Genomic DNA, 24,981 nt, shown 5'->3' with positions numbered 1-24,981 from the left:
TATGTGTATAAAGTGTTGGTCTAACTTGGTGAAGATGTCTGTGATCAAATTATGTGTACATGGAAACAGAAACAAGGAATTCCTTGAAATGCTGTGCAAGGAAACTGGTACAGAGGTCCCTGAAATACTGTAAAAGGAAAATGTATACATGGGTTACAGGAGTTGCAGACCATCTCCTGTGAAGAGGGAAATAAAATCATCACACCTATGTAAGGTCTTACCAAGGAACAGTCATGGTCTGCAGAAATATATTAGCATGTTTTTAATTTGTAAACAAATTGCAAGGTAAGAATTTCCCTCTAGTGTATAGCAGAGGAAAAAAACAAGGTACAAACATTAGTGAATGCACAGCAATTGCACTAATATAGAGCTGTCAGTTACAAGGCATGTTTACCAGAAGGCAGGATACAAAGTGTTCACATTCAGATTGTTTAATTAGAACACTTAATGGTTACAATCAGTAGAAGAATATTACTTGCCATGGATGTTTGAGTGAGATCCCTGCAGATCCTTCATGGCTGCATCATCTTTCAGGAACCAGAAATAAAAATACAAGTTCTCCTGCTCCAAATGCACAGATTCTTAAAACCAGATTGTATATACCAAGTCTTACTCCTCTCTAGCAATAGGAACTTGCAGTCCCAAGAGTACATGACTGTGTTTGAGCAAATATGACAAGGAGTCAATCAACCAACCCAAGAAATACAGCTACAATCAGGACAGAAAACCAACAGACAAGCCCTGGCTGCTTTGTGATTAAAAAAATGTGTTCTTTCTTCCTACTGACTTGTCTACTTAGGCTCCATTTTATTCAGATGCACATGATGCTGTGAAACAAAGATACATATACATGGTTATGTTTCTGCTTCCACAGTTTCATTATGGTACAGGACGTGTATGTTTGTATCCCTTAGCACAGGAAAAAGGCACCAAACAACTTTCAGCTATAATGGAATTGCTGGCAAGCTTGAGCATACAAGCCCCAGACAGAACAGGAACAGAAGTTTACAAGCTGTCAGAGGTACAGTAGTCACTGTACCATACAAAAATTTCTTTCATCCTCAGACAAGCAATCAAATATGCTTTTCTGAAAAATCTATATGAAGCTATTTGCCAGTGTTTTGGAAACTGCTCAACAGGTGAACGACTGACAACTTGCTATCTTCATCATATGTAAAGTCACTTCTATGAGACACCCAAGATGTCCCAGTTTTGTCACTCAAAAGTGTCACTCCCAGTTATGTCAGTTATGTTACTCGTCTTTGAGTAAGATGAACTCAGAATCTTAATATGCAAGCTAAAGAGGTAAATAAACCTGCTACAAGATGTAGCCAGGAGTGAGTCACTAAGGCTAAAGATACTGAAGTGAAAACCAGAGTTACGATCAAGTTCATGGGGTCTGGAAAGAAAAACAAATTAAGACCAATCTCAGTGGCTGCCCTTTCAGTTAGATAACATTATTTAGTCTTTGAAAGGTTGTATGGAAAAAATTAGTTCAGCTAACCAAAAAAACACTGACAGCGACAGAAAATCCAGACCATGAGTCGCATGAGCCTGCACAGTAACAGATCCTTGAGACAAAGGAGCTTGCTATTCATTCCCAAGTAAAGGGTGATAGTCAGGACAAAGCTGGAAAGTGCAGCATAGAAGGGCACCAGGAACAGCATCTCCAAAGGCTGGTTTAGTTTCCCATAGTTGGCATAACCACAGCAGGCTTGGCAATGGTGGCATCTTCCTCTTTCCATTGAGAAATGATAGTTTTCAGCTGTGTATAGAACTGCACTCCCTGGAGGAAAGGAGAGATCCACCTATCAGATATTTGCCTTATGAATTCCACAGGTCTACACTAGTGGTATATCAAACAGTTTTTGCTTTATCTAAACAGGATTGAGTTTTCTTCTGTGGAAACAATTCTTGTCAGCCTGTTCTTTTTACCAGTTTCACAAAGATTCTGATTCTGTGAGAAAGCTTGCTAGTTATTGCTCCCTTCTAAAATATCCTAAAAAGACCTGCATTTTTTTACTTAAGGGAAAAAGAAAGAAATGGGCTATCTATGATTGTGACGTGCATTATGGTGCTGTGATCACTGTCTGGTTTTCAGTTTCCTGGTTGTAATGGCTTCAAAGTCTTCTCACTAATGAAGTCTGATGACCATCTCCCCATTGCCATTTATAACATGATTTATCACCATTCAACCCAATAGAGTACTCTGAATCAGGTTACCTGTTTGCCATAGAAATTGGTGTCCCCTCTGAAAGAAGCACGAGAGCCAGTGAAAGAGAACATGGGCAGAGGTACTGGGATTGGAACGTTGACACCCACCTACACCAAAGGAAAGCTGCCATATTAGTCACAAGAAGTAACAGATTGCAGAGCACTCTCCAAATGCTTCTGCATTTTGTTTTCTTATGTCTGAGGCTGGGTACTGCTGGCTGAGAGGGCAGTGATTACAGCTGAATGAACCCACTGTAAATGATGAGGGCTAAAAGCAACAATCCTAGCTGGAACATACCTGCCCCACATCTACTAAGTGAGAATACTTCCGAGCTGTGGCTCCATTGGTGGTGAAGATTGCAGTTCCATTCCCGTAGGGGTTATTGTTCACCATCTCAATGGCATCATCCAAAGTGTCTGCTTCCAGCACCACTAGGACGGGCCCAAAGATTTCCTCCTTATAGCAAGTCATGTTTGGCTGCCAATACAAACAGCAGAAAAATCAGTTTGTATAAAGGATATGATAAAAATATCGTAGTAAATAGGATATAAGAAACACACATGCTGTTAGTACTCATGATATTCCTAGGATTACTGGTCATACTGCATTGCCACAAGCCATCCTTCAGTCCTCCTTACCTCTTCACCATTTCCCATGCCCTGTCCTCTATCTAGTACACTAAAGAAGGCACCACTTTTCATCTCCAGAGTGCTTTTTGTTTTTACTGCCTGCATTACAAGGAGTACTTAATTGACACTGTGCAAGAGAAGGCTGAACCATTTATGGTCTTTCTACCTAGTGATCATTGATTACTGACTGATTTGGCTAACCCATTTTTCAGCTGACCCTGCAATACACACTTGCAAGTACTGGTTTTGGTCATCTTACCTTGACTTTGGCAAGGATTGTTGGTCCAACAAAATTGCCATTTTCATAACCCTTCACTTTGACATTACGTCCATCCAGGAGAAGGCTGGCACCTTCTTTTACTCCTTTCTCAATCAGACTGCAAACCCGTTCCTTAGCTTGGGGACTGATTAGAGGCCCAAGATCTGCTCCAGGCTGGTCTCCTGTGAAGAGGCAGAGACACCAAATTTTTAACTCTGACAACTTCCTTTTCATAGGCATCTGGGAGATAACTACACTGGTAGGAAAAATCTGAAAATCCTGATGTTTCCGAGACACAGAACACAGATTTGAGACATTGATGAACAGGAACAATAGTCTGCAGCTCTCACAATCAACATGGAATCACCAGAAAGCCAAAATTCAACAACAGATTCTTCTCAGGAGGGAAACTTTTCCCCTTTGCAGCACTTTATTGAATATAAACAAAATATAATTCCCCTAGAATTAGTAACAGTCTAGATTTTTCAAAGTACTTGTTTCCATTTTTCTTTTTTTATTGTATGCTTACTACAAATTGGAAGGATCTGGAAATGAGGTTGCTATATAAATGGCAGATATGAGTTAAACATAGGATTTAACCTCACATCTCCAGTTGAAACAAGACTGATCCTGCAAACATTGCATCAGTCCCACCAGCAAGCTGAAAACATGTTCCTACCTCCAAGTCTAGGGCTGGGTTTCCCAATCCAGACAATCTGCTAGCTCCTACCCCTACACATCAAACTACATTGGTGGTGCCAATAGCTCCAAGGGTCACTACATGGTATGGCAGATAAGCTGACCTAAAAAGCTATGGTTGTACAGAAGTGGAGTACCTTGTAAAAATTATCTCAGTCTGTACCTGCATTTACTCGTAGATTTTTGGCTCTGTCCACAAGCTCTGGCAGCCATTTCTGAGCTTCTCCTACTAGAATTGCTGTAGACAGGGCCATGCAGCGTTGGCCAGCTGCTCCAAAAGCAGCTCCAACCAGCTGGTTCAAGGTGTTCTCTTTATTGGCATCAGGCATCACCACACCATGATTCTTGGCTCCCTGAAAAACAACACACACAGTCTCCCATTATTAACCACCCCAGACCGCTTCTTCTCTAGCCCTCTGGCAATGATTTCATATAGTAGCTATGATTCTGCTACTAACAGGCTGGCAAGAGAGCAGCCTTACCACTTAGCTATCAGCAGCAAAATTCGCTTCTGCTGCTGAGTGGTGTGGTCTCTCTTAACAGTCACAGGTGACAGAGGTAGTCTATGTGCTCAAGTGTGCCCTGTTCAGAGACATTACCATGTTGGCCTGGACTCTCTTGCCATTCCGGGATCCTCTCTCATAGATGTACTCTCCAGCCTGATTAGATCCCACAAAGCTGATTGCTCTGATATCCGGATGGTCACAAATGAAATTCACAGCTTCAAATAGGAAATAATACATTATAACTGTGGTGCACAAATGCTTCCCTCTGTTCCCATCCCCACAGCACTACATCTATGTATCTTTCTTATTGAAATTCTTGCTTCTGTGTTTCCTGCATCTGAGTTCCCTGAAAACCTGTCTGTGTAACTTTTCACTCACTTCTCAGGACACATACTCCCGCCCTGTCTTCATTCTCCTGGCTCTCTTACATCTCTTCATGCTTTGGGCACCTGCCAGGGTGTCTGAGCAATGCCAAAGTGAAGTTACTGTTCTCTATTTGTATCATCATGTCCTGAAGCTACTTGTGTGCTGTAAAAAATAGCATGTTAGGAGCCAGGATACTGCCATCCACTGTATAGTCAGGGAGGCATTTAATTCTTGTTTAGGCTTCCTTGCGAAACCAAGATGATTTATCTACTTATTTCAGTTGCAGTTTAGGTTGCTAAGTAGACTTCGAGCACTTACATGCCTTGGGAACTCTGACCCCAATCCCCAAAATGTTGTCCACCGTATCTCCTGAAAGATCTGGTACAAGGTGACAGAGAATCTCCCACTCACCTTTCAGCTTCATCAATACAGCTGAAGCATCTGTGCAAACCTATCTAACAGCAGCAGTCTCAGACTCTCCAACTGGTACCTCCCACTGAGCACACACCACACCATGTACACTCATCATCTCCCAGGAAGGGTTGTTATTACCTTCATGTTGTCCATGGATAATATTCAGGGTCCCATCAGGGGCACCAGCATCCTGAAACAGCTTGGCAAGGAACATTAGTGCTCCTGGTACACGCTCAGATGGTTTCATCAAGAAGGTGTTTCCACAAACCATAGCCATGGGGAACATCCAAAGAGGAATCATGGCTGGGAAGTTGAATGGTGCAATGCCAGCACACACGCCCAGAGGCAGGCGGTAGGTGTAAGTGTCCATGTCTTTAGTGATGGAGGGCATGGTCTCCCCAAGGATGAGGGATGTCACACTGCAAGCATGTTCAACCACCTCTGCGGCACAAAGGGCAATACACTGCTGGATGCTCTGTTAACGATTAGTCCCCAAACTCCCTTTTCACTACTGCCTTGACCCACCTCTTTCTTCCAGCCACTTCTCCCACAACTTAAAACTCATTGTGCTCCAGAAAATCCCTCTGCCAGGCATTGTGAACAAATTATGAATGGATTCTCTCTTGATCACATGACATGATCATCATCATGATAGGAGCACAGACACAACAGCCCCAGTACAAAATGCACAGGTATAGTATTATTGTACAACCTGGGACTCAACCTTTGATATCTGAGCACAGGTGAGAATTTCTTATCCCTTTTTAGTAATTTGCAGTCACTCGTAGAAAAAGCTCTAACAACTTGAAAGTGATTTAAAGATACTCTATCTAAGAAAACTCTTCAGCTTAGAGCTACAATTGACACTTTTCTTTGAGTAGGGGGCTATAAAGGGATCAACATATACAGAGTAATCAGTTGCTCAGGAGACCTCATCCCTTCCTGTGGGTTCTCAAACCCCCTTCTTTAACAGGAGGAGCCAGCAGCTTACGGAGGCCTCGGAAAACATCTCCCTCAGCATCAGCCAGAGTCTTCCCTTGCTCAAAGGTGATGAGTTTGGAAATTTCTTTCTGAAAATGGAAAACACAAAGTTTATGAATGTTAGAAAAGTGCCTGCCCGTGAAATAGATTGCAAGGATAAGACAGAATTAACATAGAGTTGAACATCACAATGAATAGACTGAACAGAACTCAGAAAAACCTATACTGACTAATTTGCTCCTTATAAACAAGAAGCCAATAACCCACCTAGGTGACATTTTGGAAAAAATCATCCCAGGATGGCTTGTATTCTAATGCTTTCAGGTATGACACCACATACAAACCAAAAAATCCATCAGGGAAACCCAAAAACATAGTAACATACTTGTCTTCATTAACTGACACATATTCCATCAAGGCTCAAAGTTCCTTCTGTGGTCTCTTGGTAAAGGGACAAATTCAGAGTAATATTCCCTAAGAAGCGCTGCCTCTCTGTTACCATTTGATGGGAAGTGCTTTGCTGCATGTCTTGACAGTGTCTCAGTTGGTTCCTCGATCATGGCAACACCTCATCAAGAACTCTGTAAACCCCGAGTCTCTCAATTTAGTTTCTGAAATCAGCTGCAATGCATTCAGCCATAGCCATCACAAACAGCCATGGTGTCTCACCAGATTGTCTTTGATAAGTTGTTGATAGCGCAGAAAGATTTGCTGCCGACTCAAAACCGATGTTTCTGACCAGTTCCAAAAAGCCTTTTTGCAAGAAGCCACAGCTGCCTCCATCTCACTGGCTGTGGCTTTCGGTACACGGCCAACCACCTCATTTGTGGCCTGAAAGAGAAAACAAATTGCATCAAAACTCAGCTTTTCCCATCTGTTCCCACCAACCATTCAAGAGTCCTTTCACAGCACACACCTAATATTCTTGTTCTACAAGGAGTTGTACTTCTGAGGGCAGAGCACAAAGGAAATGGCTTCCTTGATTGCACACAGAAGGCCTGGGCTATAACTGGAATAGTTCTGAAAACCTGCACTCCAAATATATCAAGTTAGGCACTCAGAAAACTACAAATGCAGTGCTGATTTCCAAGCTGGAGTTGAAGTGACTTGTCTATCTTGAAACTTCTAGAGAGTATAAGGCAAAAGTTTCTGTGGACTATGGTCTTTTCCCTCTCCATTGTCTTGGTTCATCTGGCTGTCCCTCTTGCACATTAAATGAGGCAATATTCCTTTGTAAAAAGCGGTACATGACTGTGCATTTGCCATTGATGTTAGCTTACCTATACCCCCAGGCCAAAGTACTATATTTACATACAACTTTAATTCCATAGTATTTTAACTTCAAGCTTGTTGCCAGTTTAACCTCCTTCTAACGTTCTCTTTAAAATTAAATCTGCTTTGACATGACAAAAATTTCAGATATATCACTAAGAGAGAAACTACTCTAAACAAGTGGAAGAAAATTAAACAAGAACACTGCTTGCTACATAGAGACCAAATGAGCTTCATGAACATGACTTGCTGCTCTGATCATTTGCACAAAGCAAATGAACATAGAGCTTTACAGAGAAGATTTAGAAACTGCTGTTTAAAGGCTTACTAGGGAGGTCAGGAGGATCAGAATTCTGAGTGCAACCTCATTTCCATTTGTCTTTGGTGGAGTATGTAGACAATAAAAGTGCTACTTATCTACTTTGCACTGCATAAATTCCAGGTCTGTGATTATTGTGGGTCACAGATAGAAGCTCTCTGAAAGGAGAGGAGCTTCAGCTGTCAGCATTTTTCACCTTTTTACTCTGAGAGTAATACCAGCCTCTATCAGGACTTCATGTTCAGCTGGGATCAAATCACACCTAGTTGATTTCATAAACAGAGAGAAAGACACCCTTCAGAAATTTGACATACTCATCACAGAGCCTTTCTATGAAAAAAAAAAAAACCAACAGAATTTAAGCTTCCTTTCTGGAGATCAGGGGCTTACTATGTGAGAGAGGTAAAGGTGAAAGTAACTTATTCTGAGACTGATATTTCATGTGAAAAGGAAACTGAGAAGCTGTAGTCTGCCAAGTCTAAACCTTTCTCAAGAAATAGATATATGTTTTTCTTCTGCCACATCCCTGAAGAGAGGCACAGACCTTTGTTTCACAGTGATCACTATTTACATAAGCTGAAACCTTTTCACTTACCGGGTTGTGGATATCAATCCATTCAGTAGTTTTGGACTCAATAAACTTCCCATCAATGAAGAGTTTGGTTGTTGGCTGTGGAGGTCAAAACACTGGACAGTGAGTTATTTTTGTCTCAACGTGCCTAAATAGCAATGTATTTTGTGCCATATTACATGCAAGCCTTCATCATTTACTGCTATGTGAACCACTAGAGTCTGGATCCAGTCTTCACAGCAAGACCCAGCTAATTGCTCTCTGCCCCATTTTGCTCTCTTTACACCAAAATGGCCAAAATTCTTTCTAAAAGCAGTTATAGAAAAAAATACATTCCTCTGCTTATGTTCAGAATTGTTTCAATCTATTTAATCAAAACCTGAAAAACTGCAACTCATAAATGTTCAGAAGAAACAGTTAATAATTCACTTCATGGGAATTCCGTGAACCCAGTGCAGACTGTACCACTGTCCCATGTGCCTCCTTCCCCTCAAGCCACTAAGCAGGTTCATCTTTCCAGTTTATAGCTTCAAGCAGAAAACTGGACTTTCCCCATCTCCCACTTGGCCTTGCAACTAAGAGCAAGAAACCTGTATCTGTGGGCTGTCCTGGCTGGCAGCACAGAAAACAAAACTTTCCCACTCAGATGAAGAGAAGGGACAAGGAAAGTTTGGAATAAGGAGTTCAGGCAAACACTGACAAGAACAGAAAGCAGAGGTAAAAGCTGTAATTAGCATTAGATAGGCAACAAAACTGTACCATGCAGGAAAACAAATTGTGACTGCATAAATTAAGAAACTAGAAAAGAGGAGTTGACATTGGGAGGTAAGGAGAGAACTAGGAGAAAGCAAGAACCAGTTAATCATGACACAAATCCATGACTTGGGGAGAACAGGTAAGAGAAAGGGGAAATGGATCTTCTGTATGAATAACAGAAATGGGACAGATCAACAGAACTGGGATATAAACCCAAATATATCAGAAAAATGAAGAAATTATGATGTAGAATTATGAAAGGGAGATGAGGACTTGGATGCTATCCAAAGTGTAATGAAGAGAAAGAGATCAGAAGAAGAATCAGGAACATAAATGGTACTGGGTGGACAAGTGAAGACAGTGAAAAGTGGATGAAAGTGAAAAAAATTAGCAGCAATGTTAGTTGGAACAAATTGAGAAAGCTTTGAGATGAGAAAGGAACAGAAGTGTAAAATAAGTCTGTTAATGGACAAGCAAAACTTAATGATTTGGAAAGCAACACTAGAAGAGAATTAAAATTTAAAAGTTGCAGATGATTATGTAGCTGGACTCACACTTGGGAACAGAGGCAGAAATCTGTGCCTACAAAAACACAATCTCCTCTAGAACCTGGAAGGAAGCACAGGAAATCTGAGTTGCTTGACCGAGTTTCCTGACTGTCAGAAAAGCTGCTGGTCTAAAGAATGACAAACTCCTATGACTATCAGTCACTCCATCAGCCTCAGTGCCACCGAGGCTAATGCAATGGAGCAACAAGCTCCAGTGCTTTATGACCCACACAGACTTCAGTGCAATGGAGTTAATGTTTTTCTCAAATTGCTTAAAAAGGCTATCTCAAACATTCCACCTGCAACAAAAAATACTTTAAGCAAGCCAGGAAATGGTGAATTAAAATTAATTGCACTTTTCCCATAAGACCGCCACCTTTTTTTATGTAGAGAATGCACCTGCTGTGGAAACATGGACGGTAGTAAAGCAGACTACTTGTGGAATTCTGGTTTCGAGTTCGGAGAGTGTGCAGCCATGGACAGCGGAGGAAAAAAGGCAGTACAACAACTAAAGCTGTTTGATACTGTCCGAAAGAAACCAGATCCTCTCTCTGTCGCAGACAGATGCATGAGGCCAGTCCAGAGCCACCAGGAGCAACGCGAGGTGACGGGCGGCCACCGCTCAGCTCCGAAGTCTGACAAAGGGGACATGGAATTCTTTTCCGTCCCTCCCGTCGAGCACGGGCGCAGTGCCGATGTTTGTTCCGCCGGACCGACCAGGACCCACCGGGGTTCCAGCCGAGCCGGCGGGAACGGTCTTAGCGCAGACCTGAGGGCAGTGTCCGGCGGGCGGCAGCGGCGGCGCCCAGGGCTCTCCCGCGCCTCCCTCCCCCGCCCACCGGCTCCGCTCCGCGGGACGGGCACTCACCACCGAGGAAGAGAAGGACGCGGCGACTGAGGTGATCCAGGGGGCACCGGCTCTCCGCGGCAGCTGGACGGGGGGCAAGCACAGACCATCTCAGGGCGGGTCAGGCAGCACCTCCCCTCGACCCCCCCTTCGGCTGCTCCCCGCCCGGAACCGATCCCCCCGCGGGGTCCCGGGGTCAGGTGAGCCACGACCCCCCCGCGGCCCCCGAGCCGCCGCGGGCCGGGGCCGGGGCCGGCCGCCTCACCCTGAGCGCCACGCGGCGCCGCCCGCCCCACGCTCCGCGCGCCGCCGCCGCCATCCCGGCCGAGGGTCCCCGCTCCGAGGCCCCCGGCGGCGCCCCCCGCCCCGCCCCGCCTCGGGCCCCGCCCCCGCGCCGGCCGCGGCCAATCGCCGCCAGCAGTCGCTCTGGCCACGCCCCCCGAGGCCCCCGCCCCCCGTACCGAGCCGCGGATTGGCGGAGGGGGCCGAGCCACCCTCCGAGCGTCACGGCCCGGCCCCGCCCGGCCCGGCGGCGGCCGCGAGAGCGGCACGTGGGGCTCGGGGGCGGGGTTTGTTTTCCGCGCCCGCTCGGCTCGGCCGCGAGGGCAGTCACGTGAGGCGCGCGCCATGGCGGCTCCGGCGGACGGTGAGGCGGGAGGGCCGGGCGGCGCCGCCGCTCCCCCGCGCCGCTCCCCGCCCGCCCTCCCCTCACCCCCTCTCTGTTGCAGGCGCCGACCTGGAGACCTCGCTGCTGAGCTTCGAGAAGCTGGACCGCGCCTCCCCGGACCTGTGGCCCGAGCAGCGTAAGTCCGGCGGGCCCGCGGCCCCGAGTCTGACAGCTCGGCGTGGGGTGGGGAGAGCCCGACCGGGGCCGGGCCTCCTTGGGGCAGCTGTACGGACCGGGCTGGGCCCGGCGGGGTGACGCTGCTGCCCGCAGAGGCGCTCACCCCGTGCCAACCTCCGCTTTCTCTCCCCAGTGCCCGGCGTTGCCGAGTTCGCCGCCTCCTTCAAAAGCGTGAGTGAGCGCTGCTTTGCCTTTCGCGTTTCTTCCTTCCGTGTAAAAGTAGATCGGCAGGTTCTCTTGCGCGCTTTACATCTTCTATGAACCGTATCTCAGTAATAAGTCCAGTATATGCTACAATATACCTTTTGGTTTTAGTGTATCTTTTATATATGTGTTTCTTTTCTATACCTTGCGTAGTTCACTGTGTATAAGAATTATACTTTGGAAGCAATAAGGAGTTTTAAACTTCAGAAAATCCTGGTTTTCATACTGATTTTTGGCTTGTGGATGGTGGTATGCCGTTTTTAACTCTAAAATGTCCGGGAAAAAAGCAAGATTAAACATAAAAATATTTCTATGGAGCACGCTGTCATATTTCTGCTGTCGGTGTAACTATTTTCAATACAGATTCATTGTATAATTCTAAAAATGGACATTTCTGAATATGAACTTCTATTTTTTTTTTTCCAAACAGCCCATTACAAGTTCTCCTCCCAAGTGGATGGCTGAATTAGAAAATGATGATATTGATATGTTGAAGGGTGAGTATGAATATTGTGGTCAGGAATTGAGGTTGCCAGAACAGATGGGAATTCAGTACTTACTTAAGAGGCTTAAAACACTTGTTCTTGAAATGTTTTGGTGGTGGCCTTATGGCCTGAGATCTCTAGCCATCATATTTGCAGAATCTCTAACTCTTCATCTTGTTAATGATAGACATGTTTATTAAACCAGTTGTTTCCAAGAGCCTATCCTGATGTCAGTGGTAGGCTGATTTTTCAAAATAAGCAATGTAACGTTGTGTATATTTCAGTCACCTCCCTTAGCCTTTTTAGCACCATGTAAGTATAGTGAGCATCTCCTGCATTTTGAGAAGTAGCATTAATTTTTTGGAGGGGCTCAGCTGATCAGTTGGTGAGTGTCTTAGACTTGCTGATTGACTTGTTCAGAGATGTTCTGCGTGTGCGTGTTCCCTCACACATCCAGGAGCTCCAGTGCAATGGTGAGGCTGTACGGGCAAGCTACAGCAGGAGTAGCTAGCATGTACACTTGCTTCATGGTGCAGCTGTTAGTTTGCACTAAACATCCTTCAGCGTGCCCTGCCTGTCATGAATTCCGGATGGCAATGTCTGATCATGTCACAGTGACGTGTCACAGCTGCAGAGTGAAAGTGAGATGGTTTAACTCTGACTCGCTCCAAAAATTGAGCGTGAACTCACATTATTAATGCAGTTAAGTCCATTCCCTCGCATACTTTTATATAGCTTGTTCATGTTGCAATATGAACTTAGAGGAACTTCTAAAGTATAGGTCAAATTGCTCTTTGCAATGGAGGCAGATTAAACCATGAACTAGAGTCATGGCTGTCTTTCTCCTTATGTTATAATTAGGAGTGGAGTCAGCTTGAATTTTGAACATACACTGTTCACTGAAACAGATCCTGACAGAAGTATGGCTTGAAAGTGCTCTGTGAAGTACTAAACAGGTGAACTGCTACTGGAGGACTATAAAGAGGGTTAAAATTCACCTTTTTCTCTCTTCTTAAGAGTTGGGGAGCCTTACTACAGCTAATCTGATGGAAAAAGTTCGTGGCCTGCAGAACCTGGCTTATCAACTGGGACTGGATGAATGTAAGTGCTGTACACAGATACGACTGACTGCATTACCAAATCTTTCCACTAAAGGATGTGCTTGTACATTGGTAGCTGGAAAAGTGTGTTGACAGATTTGGCAAGTGTTTTACAGTGACTTCCTGCAACAGGATGAGAGAATGAGCTTACATCTCCAACTTAGGGCCTACCTGCGTGGGGGAAAACATGTATGTCAGTCTGGTGTTACCCAGTGGCACAGAGACTTCTGGTCCTGATTTAACACTGTCTTACATAAATCAGGTCACTTTGCTTAATTTCCCACTCAGATTCTAAAGGTATTTCTCAGAATAGTTGTGGCAGTACTTCTCTCAAATTCTATGCACTGCCTCCACAGGGAAATTTGCACTTGTGTTTAGGATTCTTCTGTCACTTTGCTGTTCATACTGTTTTCTGCTTCTGTAGCTGTTACTTTTTTCTACACTCAGTTGTGGCGGGCAGTGATGTCATTGAGCAATAAAGGTGACTTTCATCCCAATTGCAAACAGCCAACTCTTACTGTGGTTTTTTGAAGAAAGAGCTCCTTTCATTGTCTCGTTTAGGACTCTTGTTAACAGGTTGATCCAGCTTTGAGGATTTCAAGAGTATTGTGGAGTTGTTTTTAATGCTACCCATACATACCAACACTTTTTTTTTTCTGTTTAGTAATGCTCTAACATAGACCCTGGTTGTAATTACTCTTGGGCTACACAAAGCACCAAAAGTTTCAGGTCTTTGACCTTCCTTTTAGTGGGTAACACAACTTAGTAGTAAACCTTTAGAGTCTTTCTGACTGCAAACATAGGATAGCCTAATGCATTCTTAATAACAAATCATTGAGCTTGTTTTAACATACTTTAAGTTTATTTTACTTTCAGTGCTAATATCTGTTAAGACTGTGTAAAGCATTTGGTGGAGTAGAAGTTAAGGTATAACAGTGTAAAACTGAGTCAAATGTAAAGATTGGCTGATGGTTGGCTTTCTCAGTTGAGTTGTAGGCTCTGATATCAGACAGTGTTGTTCTGCTAAATGGACTTTAGCAGAGCCTGAGTTGCAGTAAAGTAGGGAGGTGTTTGTTTCCTTATTGCATGTGCAATATTTGTTGCATGTGGTTCCATTTATTTTTACTGACAACAAGTGCATACATAAAGAAGACAAAGTGTGTGAAAACTGAAATACGAGGCTCAACAGTTATAACTTAAGTCTTGAATTTTCAACCTTTATGACAGTTCTCCATGCTTGTAATGTCTTCTCACTGAAGGCAGTTTTCGTTTACTATAATCCATTGAATAATTTGTGTGTTGTAATGTACATTTATCTCTGAAAATTCTTACCAAAAATTAGTTGTGGAATTTGAACAGAAGCTGCTTAGGACTGTTTTTCCTAATACTGTCTTTAGGTTATTTTCTCTTATGGACTTAGATAAGTGAGAGAACAAGAAAAAAAAGCCAAAAGATCTGTTCATTAAAGTTAAGGGACTTGTGGTTTTGTCTCGGATGTATATAATTTGGTTATAGCAGGACAAAACCCGCTGCTGACCAGTCTCCTCTAGATGGCAGCATGAGGCCTCCCACAGAAGTTTTGCTTCTTTTTTATCAAACTCTGACATTTCAGTTATGGTTTGAAGCTGTTCTTGCCAAGATTGTTTTTTGTAACATATTTTCTTTTCAAAATGTGCGCTGTCTTTTTTTTTATGGTATTTTCAAGTGTTTCATCAGCAGTGAGATTGAGAGAATTCTGCTTCATTGTATTAACAACTTTTCCTTCCAACTCTTCTCTTCTAGATCCCACCTCAAATTCTTCATATTTTCAAAGACTTCTATTTTCATCCAAGTTATTAATTATGTACTGTGCAGGACCAGGGTGATTCCTGCAGCACTCCATGAAAAATGTATCTATTGAGTGACATTGCAATCATGTTGTGAGATCTGTTATTGTTATTGTGAGATCCGTTATCTGTTATTTACATCAATTTTGCATTAGAACTTATTAGGCAAAGTGCTGTGGGACTGTATACCTTTTGAAAAGTTTATTTATGGAGGTACTATTGCAACATTAGCATTGAAATCTGAATAATTGATTTGGCATTATGTAGATTGATTAATTATTAATTACTGAGTTACATGCCTTGTTTCTTGAATTCATATGAACTCTCTTACTATTTTACCTGTATAAGTGGGCTTTCTTGATAAGTTTGGAACAGATATATTGAATGTTTTGTCCATCTTGATGGGACATCTGGATGGCTTTCATCTAGGAACAGTTGAATACTTTTATCTGAATTCCACATTTCTATTATCTACATTCCCAGCTGTCCCAACTTTTTGGCCATGAATTTCTCAGTTCCTCCTTTGGTTCTGTGCTTTTCGCAGATTTCCTTTCTCTACAACTAACCTCTTCCCCTCTTTTTCCCATAGGGGGTTACCTTTACTTTCTGTAACCCTATCTAGTTTGTTGACTGCCCCATGGCTTCTGTGAATCAATTTAATTTATCAACATATAATTTAGCTTTTCTTTCCAGCTTGTTCTACCACTTTCTTCCTGGCATGCTTGTAGGTGGATTCTTGCTCAAAATATTCCTTGCAGAATATTCTTTGGTTCCCTTAGCACAGGATTCACATCAAAGTATAGCTTTCTTTGAATGAAGCAGGATTTTTGTAGCATGAACCATAAAAAAAAATGTTTACTTTCCTCTTTAAGGACAGGCTTGGGTCTCTTTTGTGTATTTATTCTTTGTTAAAAGGTGATTCTGGACTTCTCTAGAAGCTTCCAGGCTCAGGTCCTTATATCAAGAAAGTGTTTTAAAAAGAAATTCTTTTTCAGCACTTCTTCTGAGGTTTCAGCTTGTGTTTCCTTGTCTGCTTTTTAAGTTCTGTAAAATTCTACCTTATCATTTTGCTTGTGGCTGCTTTTCTCTGTTTGCTTTGGTTCTCAGAATCACAGAAACATTTAGGCTGGAAAAGACCTCCAAGATTATGGAGTCCAACTTTCTCACATTAGAGCTTCTACTTTCCTTTGGTTAATTAATTATTTTATTGGTTAGAATAATCAAAACCATTTTTAGTATTTAAAGTCCTTCTTTGTGTCAGTTTTACTGTTCCCTTTAATGTGGGTATTTTAAGGGAGAAGGAATTGGGCTCAATGAATACTCTGACTTTTAGTTGTTCATACAGTTAGGGTGACTTTGGGAGGTATAGTAGCTCTTCTGAATGTGGGCTGCAGCCACTCAGTGAGTCTCATTTCTGAGTTTGGGGAAGAAAAAAGATGTAAAAGTCTTGTTATGAACTTTTTTCCTCTCCTCTGCGTCCCTTAGTTTTTCCACTTGCCAGCTTTACTTGGAGTGGACTAGTGAGCACTGCAGAATGAGCAGACTCCAGCTAATGTGGCAAGCAAGAGGGAAATAGTTCTTTTATGGGAACCCAGTCTCAGACCCTGGCTCAATGTTTGTGGCCTACAAAGCAGCAAGTTTCAAAATACTTAATGTGAATAACTGCAAATTTAGATTGGAAGCTCTGTTTTTCCACTGTATGACCCATTGCACCTTTTAGAGTATCTGAGTCAAAGTTGACTTCAGAAGTATTTTGAAGTCTTGGTTTCATGAACTGGCAACCTTGAAAAGTCCATGCATTTAAAGATATGTCCTGTCATCCTTTAGGATATATGTATACAGAAAGATGTATCTGAGAACTACATACACAGAGGAACATGTTTTTCTTAAAAAAAATCTAAAAGTTTATTTTTTCCAAATTTCAGAAAAAAAGCTTATATATAAAAGATGTGTAGGATGGGAGAATGGGAAAGGCATTCTGTCACTGAAGGAATGTGGTTGTCCAGGGACATTTTGAAGTTTCCCTGTGCTATTGTTTTTCTGTGAATCTCTGATATTTTTCAGATAACACATAACACCTGCTATACTGATTCAGAAGTCCTGAAATGTAAATATAGATAGCTGGTATCACAGCCATGTTTATAAAATCTCACTGCTGCCAGAATGGTTATTTAGCCACTATGGTATCACAGTACAGCTCCAGTGACTGTCATTGTGAGACTTCTGCAAAGCCTGTTCTTCCTAAGCCCCAATATCTTTGTGAAGGTAATGGTGCCTTGGTGCTGTGTGTGCCTTAAATATTAGAAAATGTGGGATAACTGACCAAACAGATATGAATATAATTTATAATTATCCTGTCAGTGATTTTTGCTAATCTAATCTCTTGTGTTAGATTAGATTAAATTTTTATTTGGAGTTGAAGGTAGTTTGTGTTGTTCTTGCTGTAAAATTAAGAATTACTGTATTATCCAATATCAAACCCTCATACTCTTTCAAGAGGAATGAGACAGTTCCCAAACATGCTCAGCCAAGTCTCTTTATTTATAGTTTCCCATGGTTTTGTGCACCCTGGCTTTCACTAGGTTCTAGCAACTTTGCTCCTATTTTCTTTGTAACACTTATTTATTTTCCATATATGTTCAAACAAATAAAAAGGGTGCAATTGAAGAGCTGTTTAATCAAGGGCCTAAAGATTAGACCTGGATGACCTGGGAGATTGCAGGTGAACAACAAAAGGTTGGTCATCTTGTGTAGCACCAGACTGATAGAGGAACAGCCAGTTCAGGTTTAGTCAGTCAGTGATCATTTTCTTTAATATGAAGAGTAAGTAAATGGCTAGGGTTTTTTGGCCTGGAGAGAAACAGCTGATGTAGTATGTGAAAAAGATCTCTAAAACATTAATGCAGAGAAAGTGTGAATAGGGAATGACTCCTCACGGTTTCTCATAGTATGGGAGCCAGAGAGAATAAAAGAGTGTGTTGGGACAGACATGAGGAGATACTTACTCAGTAATGAGAAAAATGATTGGAAGATAAATCCTTCCAGGGTGTCTGACTGCTGTGGAGTCCCCAGTGGCTTGGACATCTTGGAGATGCAGAAAGCAGAGAGATTACTGTGCAGGTACAGCTGTGTGCCTCCCTGCACTTACACTCTTCTGTAGATGTTTGCCATTGGCATGTCAGTCAGGGTGGTGGGCTGGAAGGACCTTTTGTTTGACAAAGGATATTTTTGTTTATTTATTTTAGTAATAGGCTAAACTGCCTGGTAGTTAAGCAACCACTGCCAGAAATCTCTGAGGGTTCCCTGTAATAGAGGGACTCTTCCAGAGACAGCAAGAGATGGATGGGCACATGAATGAGGAACAACTACCTTGCTCTCAAGTTAAGCTGTCTTTGGTTTTGAATTGTAGTCCTCTGCAACCTCAGCAGCCTCTGAAATTTCTGGAATATCATAAAGGAGTCCTTCTGAATTCCAAGCTATGTACAGATCACCACTTTTCCTTAGATTGCTAGTCTTCGGTTTTTCATTTTTCATTTCAGATAAATGTTGTCTGTTGTGATCTCTGCCTGCAAGTTCAGCTTTTTTGTAGATTTGGAGGGGCAGGGCAGTTCATCAGGATTTAACTGTAGCATTTTTTGAGCATACACCCTTAGTTCTGTCAGTGATCCTTGCAGGCTATGTCATTGAGTTTTGGATGGTGTTTCTTTTTTTTTACTTCATTTTGATGCTGATCATAGGTAGGATATGTTTAAATTGGGCTCCATCTTTGGTGGACTGAACTTCTCAAACTACTAGACGGGGCCTGACAGTTGCTACACTTGAACTTTGTATATACAAAGTTGCTGAATTAGAATCAAAATGACGAAATTAGGGAAGATAATGTATCCTTTTACTGAAATATCTTTTTCCTTTTGTGTAATGGATTGGCTTGCCTAGGAGTGTCTGTGTAGCATGAACATGTAGCCTTTTCAGGCTCCATGCAAAACACGTGGCCTGTGTACCCAAACAGACTTCGATCAAATAAAAATATTTTCTCATCATAGCCACTTTTTCTTTAGTCCTGGCAACACAGGGGCATTTGAAGTACAGAAGCCTTACTTTACATTTGTGAACATGGCCTCACTTCTGCATTACAGTTGCCTGGTGCTCTTTCTGGTGTGTATGTACAGTTTGCAACAAAACGTTTCAGGTTCTTATATTTGTAGGAAAACAACATATGAACAGATGTGTAAGTAAAGGGTGCTTTAAAATGTCTTATGACATCTTTTGAAATCTCTTGTTGGTCCATTTTAGTAAAAGCTGTATGTCCACTATGTAGTCTGGAGAGTTGCATGGAAAAGTGAATTGGACTCTTGTAGTTTCTTACTGGTCAAAATGAGGTTTTGGAACTGTGTAGAAGAGCTGACTCTTTCTATAACATGAACTCTTTCCCTATTTCGTTGGGAAAATAAGACTATCTCAAGTGTTGTGGTGGAGCTGGAGAAGAGAACTGCCGTTTGGAGAGGCAAGAAGGAAATAAAGTGAAAGAGTAGCGTGTGATTTGGATCTACATCCCACAGCAGTCTCAGTGCCAGTTATTATGAAGGTATAGCAGTGTTTTTACCATCTTGACTGCTGACAAAAGAGTGAGGATTATGCTCACTCTTTCTTTGTTAAAAGCTGGCATCTCCAGAAGTACTGTGCTTCTTGCACTTGTGTGCTTGTATTAATTTGAAACATCATGGAAGAAAATATGTTTTGGATTGCCTACATTGTTCTAAATATGTTTGGCTTGGAAGAGAACAATGTCTGCCAAGTCTAGTGCTTGTTATGTTCTTAAACAAAATTTTGTTTACGTGCAAGGTGAACTGTTGCATAAAAAGAAGCAGTTTGAGGTGTGTGTGTTTCAGTTATTTCTGCAGTGCTTAGAATTTTCTTTGTAGACACTGTTTTTTTCCTTGGTTAGTTTTCTGCATTCCCTGCCTTGCTGAGTGAATCTTCATCATGTTTCAGTTTTGCTTGAAAGCATATTTTTCACTTATTTTGTTGTTTAGTACTGTGTCTGGCAAGGACTTTATGTGAAATAGTATACTTCATGTGCTTCAAAGCTCGAAGGCAGAGTTTTACATCTGCACAACAAAATTATGCTTTTTGGACACTGGATTTCTGTAATACACAGTTAGCTTGAGGTGTTACTTAGAGTAAGTAGACTTCTCCCATAGAATGTATCACATTTTGAGTGGTTCATTTTTGGGTTAGGAGATGATCACAGAGAATTTCAGGAGCTCACAATCAGATGAAATGTTTGGTTTAGTTTTTCACAGAAGGAAAAATATAGAGGCTGTTTTCAGTTTATATTCATAGTACTTCTTGGGCCTTATTTGATTGTTTCAGAGAGGTGAAAAGAACACCTAAATTGTCTGTTAAGATGTTTATATGGCTTGTCACCACAATATACAAGGTGGTATGATTTCCATGTGAAACCTTGGCCTTCCTCCTGATTCTTTTTACACTCTCCTCCCACACTGTAGATCTACTGCTTCATTTTAATGTACATTGCTGTGGTAAGAGATACTCTGCATCTGCAGAGGGACAAGGAAATCACCTTTCCTTATACTGTATGCTGGGTGGCTTATTTACAGGCAGGATTTTTCTGGGGCACCTCCTGTTGGAATAGTGAGACATCAGAATGCCAGCTTGAAATTGCAATTCATACATGATCTGTGAATTGGCTAATTCTGACATGTAGGTAGTTAAGAAATTATTACAGTCAGAGGAGTCATGACCTCAACTTTTCATCATCTCCATTGGCTTGTGCCCCAGTTTGGAAGTGAAGGAGGCTTAGGAAGTTTTAATTGTACCTGTGTGATTTATCCTCAGTCAGCTCTTTAATTTCTTCTGGCTGTCTGAGGTTTCCGACATGCTGTAAATTTCTCCAACTTTTTCATTATCTGCAATTTCTTTATGACTCATGAATCGGAGTGGAGAGAGAGTGTGGATTTACAGCAGAGATAAACATGTCCATAAAGTCTGTATCTGTGTCAGTAATTGTACTGCTGTCAGTGACTGTCCTGTTTTACAGGTCTCTCTTGGGAGAGGAGCACGCTTTGCTACCAGTGTCAGAAAAGTGTTCGCTTTGATTTGCATTAACGTGCCAGGAGATTAGGTTGCAATGGTCAGGATGGAAATTGAGTTTGGGCCATGGCTGCTATTGTTTTTTTTTTTGTTTGTTTGTTTTTTTTAATAAATGGGTGTGTTTGAGTTGCCCTCTGTGTGCAGAAAAAAAAATTGGCAGATTCAGGTTATTCTTAAATATAGAATCAGGGAGAGGCAGTATACTGCTGATATCAGATGTGATTCTACCCATATGCATAGATAGTGCATTCTTACCATAAAACAAATACTGTGTCTAGGTAACTGTCATTTATGGAAAGAAATACTGCATGGATCCTTATGGTGTTCTCTGTCTGCTGGTAAAGTAGAATGAATATTTCTGTAAGTTTCAAGAAATTTCTGCATCTTTGCCTTCTTGCCCTTCCCTTACTTTTAGGGAAAGATGCTATGATGGACATTGATGGTGAGTACTAAGGCATCATCACAGTCTCCAAGCATTGATGATTCTGATTGCTGCAGAAGGAGGTATATACTTGTGAGGTTTGAGAAAAGGAAAAAAAATCTCTAAAACTCTGCTATATGTGTTAGAAGTTCAAACTTCTGCAGTTTCTCTGTGCTTGTATTTTCTGTTTGATGCCTGTTGTAGATAACTGTCTATGTGGAAGCTTTTTAGTTAAATTCTAAGTTTGGGTTGGATTTTTTCTGATAACTGAGTTTCCAAAGCTATATATATATATGGATCATATGCTGAGTGGCCCAAAAGCTGGCAGATAACTGCTGTTGAAGTGAGTGATGCTCAATGCAGCAGCTAAATTCTAAATAAAAGCTGAGTTAATTAGATACTTTTTACCTGATCTTTTTTGAAATGTGTTTTTTTCCTTTTCTCTTGTCATCCTCCTCACCTTTTCTACATGCCCATAACTAGTTTGTGAATCTGATATTTTTAAAATAAAGGATACCTCTGAAAGGTACTTCAGCCAGGACATATTACTTGCTTTATTAAAACAAGACAAAAACAACACCTCTGCCTCCAGCAAAAAGAAAACCAGGACAACAAATACCAACAAACAAGAACAACAAAATAAATAATAAAATAAAACCAATAAATAAAGCCCCATAAAACATTTCTTATACCCTGGTATTTGTGTCTAAGAGTGTCTCTTCTCAAAGTCCCCTTTGTCTCCTATAGCTTGTTCAATAGTAGGAAGAAATTCTGCAATTATTTGATCCTTTCTGGAAAAGACTTTTTCAGTTTATGTTGGTAGAGTGCAGGTTGATCTAGGTACTTCCTGTGGTTAAGAAAAAGGAGTCTTCTCTGTGATAGTTGGGAAGAAGAGAAAGAAATCTGATTAATCTGAAAACTAACTGACCAAACTGCTCTGAAGACTGTGAAATCTGAGCCCTTGTCACCCCGATCATGCAGTGGGTCCATATTTCTCTGATCTAGGTTGTTCTAGAACTAGAAGTAGATTTGAAGCCTGCATTCCCCACAGCACTGAATGGTTCAGTTTATGAGCTTTAGGCAGGTGCAGCTTTATTATCTGCCTCTATGGGAGCAGCTGATTAGGAACAGGAAACCTAAGAATTCCTGTGTCACAGTGATGGCTTTTAGAATTTAGGAGTATGGTGAATGGACTTTCAAATACTTCCACTGACAGAGCTGATTACAAGTCTGTGCATTACAATGGGCTGCAGAGCCCATTTTTGTGCACAGGGCGGTACAGTCCATTCAGTACAGTTCTCTAAGCAGAGTAGGAGAATGGTCCTCAAAATACACAGAGGTTCTTGTGTGTCTTGGCTGAAATGAGCAGTGAAACCACCCTCATCTGTCTAGACAAGTAGAGGGTCAATGGGGATTGACTGAAGAGCTTCTAGCCACAAAAGTAAAGGAATGGGCTGTCACATTAAAGCATTTCTACCTGCCACATGCTTGGCACAGAGAGAAACATGACTACAAACAAAATGTTCTTACATTATACTGTCAGAAGCCTATTTTTTGCTACTCTCATTCTGACAGGATAACTTGTAGACTACTGTCAGTGGAGGAATTGAGGATGGGGAAAAGTTTGATCAAGCATAAGGTTATGTGCATTTTTCCATTATCATTTAAAATCACAAAAATGCCTGACAAATCTCAGGAGTCATTCTAGCAGGGACTCTCGAATCTTTACAACTAGTCTGTATTTATTATTTAAACATCTTTTACTTTGTCTATGCCTTTATTCAATTAAAACTTTCCACTTCTATGTTACTAGAACATTTACTCTGTATTTACAAATACTGGAAAGATTATCCGTGTGCCATCTCTGTCTGAAATGTTTTCCTGTAAATTTTGGCTTCTGGCAGGAGTGAAGAGAGAATTTTCTTCCACAGTATGGGTTGCTGGACCTATTTGCAGAGCAGCAGCTGATCCTAGTGAAAAATCTCACTAGAGTGTGACTTTGGAGACTTGGCTCAGTTTCTGGTACTACTCCTCTTCTGCTTGGTTCATTTATTTGCCTTCTTATGTGCCTCTTCCTATCTCCCCAGCTGTAAGGTGGAGTTTGTGTTAACTTGGTTTTGCAAGGCCTTGAAAAAATAATTAATTTTAAAAAACAGCATATAAAGCTTTTATTGTTAAGTATCATTTGCTGTGTGCTGCTGTTTGTTATTTCCTCCTGCTAGCTGCTATTACATGCCACAGGAAGGTATCATTAGAATATTGTGTCAGTCATCAGTAGTAAAATGAGAATATGATAATAAAACAGATCCAAATATCAAGTGCTCTTTGGCCTGGGACCCAAGCAGAGTAATTAAGAAAAGAGAGGCTATTCTCAGCCATTTGCAGACATTATATCTATAAAAAGATTTCTATATGCAAGCAGTATAAAGGTTAGAAATCATTAGTCTGTATCCCGTCTAATGCTAGAGATTATTTACCAGTTTGGCTTGCTATATTCCTCTTCAGTTCCCTCCATTTTGGATCCAGTGATAATGCATACAAAGCTATGTGAAAATTTGCCAAGCATTTTGTCACGTTATTGAGTGGTTTCAGTCGTTCGGAGCATAAAGTCTTCTGTAAGATCAATAGTGAACTTACCACCTTACCTCTTGCATCTGCAGTAAATGCAGCTTTGAACATCCAGTCTGTACAATGTTGCTAGACCAAGTCTGATAGTATCTGTCTCTTATTGCCTCATTAACTTGTGAGCATTAGAACAAGATAAAAATGCCCTAAAGCCTCTTATCTGATGATTGTTGTAACCTTCTGAGTGCCATTAGTTTAAGTTTGCAATCAAATGCTTCCCCTGAGTATAAGGAGCACTGATTAAACCTGAAGCGTCCCCAGAGGCTTTTACAGCTGTCATGGGGCGGTGGCTGCTCCTGTCCAAAAGGAGAAGGGGGGCTGGAGGTCCCAGTGGGAGGGCCACTCTGCAGACATCCACGTGGCTGCCCCAGCTGTTCCGCTTTGCCTAATGAATTGTTTTACAAGGAGAGGCTGGATATTGTCATCACAAGCTGCCTTCCCCAGGGACTGAAGCCAGCCTGATAATGACTAATGTTAGTGATAGTAATTGAAGTGTGATGGCTCTCCAGGGACTTTGACACACGCAGAGCTGTCAGGCACTTGTGGCTGGTACAGTCCCATGAATACCTCAGAAATGCTTTTTAATTGCTTGACTTTCATAACTAGTTCCTATACATATCCTGCAGAAATACACATTTTAAGGGGATAAGGAAAAGGAGCTGAGGACTCTGCTGTGACCCTTGGTGTACACATGTAGTTACTGTCCTGACATGTTTCCAATGCTGTGTTCATGCTCCCATTAGTCTTGGTGTGGACCTGCTCAGTGTCTGCACAGGCATGTACAACAGATTACACCTGAATGTACCTTTTCTTTTGTGTCTAAGCCTTGTCTTCTTGATGCACAAACATTGTACTTGATTCTTAAAGAAGACAATAACTTTATCTCAGAATGTCAAAGGATTGCTGCTGTTAATAGCATGGAAGCAATGGCAGCTATTTGCATTTTCTTAGGCATTGAAAACTGAATGTAAGATGGAATA

The 24,981-nt window shown here is 41.7% G+C and overlaps 2 protein-coding genes across 7 annotated transcripts in view; one reads left to right on the top strand and one right to left on the bottom strand.

Moving 5' to 3' along the window:
* Positions 1–247: 247 nt before the first annotated feature.
* Positions 248–10,728, bottom strand: ALDH6A1 (aldehyde dehydrogenase 6 family member A1). The gene is made up of 12 exons (XM_053945979.1): positions 10,648–10,728; positions 10,404–10,466; positions 8,256–8,330; positions 6,739–6,900; positions 6,080–6,158; positions 5,227–5,529; positions 4,402–4,523; positions 3,966–4,155; positions 3,104–3,285; positions 2,513–2,692; positions 2,224–2,322; positions 248–1,786 (listed from the first exon to the last, which is right to left on the bottom strand). The coding sequence occupies exons 1-12, from the start codon at positions 10,699–10,701 to the stop codon at positions 1,682–1,684; spliced, it is 1,614 nt and encodes a 537-aa protein (XP_053801954.1). The 5' UTR covers positions 10,702–10,728; the 3' UTR covers positions 248–1,681.
* A 270-nt stretch (positions 10,729–10,998) lies between these two features.
* LIN52 (lin-52 DREAM MuvB core complex component) overlaps positions 10,999–24,981 on the top strand; it is a 78,915-nt gene continuing 64,932 nt past the window's right edge. For 5 of the 6 annotated variants that reach the window (XR_008431397.1, XM_053945347.1, XM_053945344.1 and 2 more), the window contains exons 1-5: positions 10,999–11,028; positions 11,111–11,185; positions 11,360–11,397; positions 11,861–11,927; positions 12,933–13,016. Coding sequence is in view for 5 of the 6 variants with exons in the window: in XM_053945347.1 (XP_053801322.1) it covers positions 11,010–11,028; positions 11,111–11,185; positions 11,360–11,397; positions 11,861–11,927; positions 12,933–13,016 (283 nt within the window). In the remaining variant the exon portion in view is untranslated. Of the gene's footprint in view, positions 11,029–11,110; positions 11,186–11,359; positions 11,398–11,860; positions 11,928–12,932; positions 13,017–14,797; positions 15,144–24,981 lie in introns of those variants that run through there. The other variant, XM_053945343.1, reaches the window with a different exon arrangement.

This window comes from Vidua chalybeata, chromosome 6 (genome assembly GCF_026979565.1).
Source record: "Vidua chalybeata isolate OUT-0048 chromosome 6, bVidCha1 merged haplotype, whole genome shotgun sequence".
In the NCBI taxonomy this organism is placed as follows: domain Eukaryota; kingdom Metazoa; phylum Chordata; class Aves; order Passeriformes; family Viduidae; genus Vidua; species Vidua chalybeata.
The sequence above is the reverse complement of the archived record's forward strand: the minus strand, read 5'-3'. Positions and strand labels throughout refer to the sequence as shown.

Excerpts from the sequence above, each read along its gene's own strand:
- ALDH6A1 (XM_053945979.1), bottom strand. The coding sequence starts at position 10,701 with ATGGCGGCGGCGGCGCGCGGAGCGTGGGGCGGGCGGCGCCGCGTGGCG. Across the intron at positions 4,156-4,401 it reads AGAGAGTCCAGGCCAACATG|GGAGCCAAGAATCATGGTGT; the intron begins GTAATGTCTCTG and ends GTTGTTTTTCAG. Across the intron at positions 3,286-3,965 it reads AAATCTACGAGTAAATGCAG|GAGACCAGCCTGGAGCAGAT; the intron begins GTACAGACTGAG and ends GCCTCTTCACAG.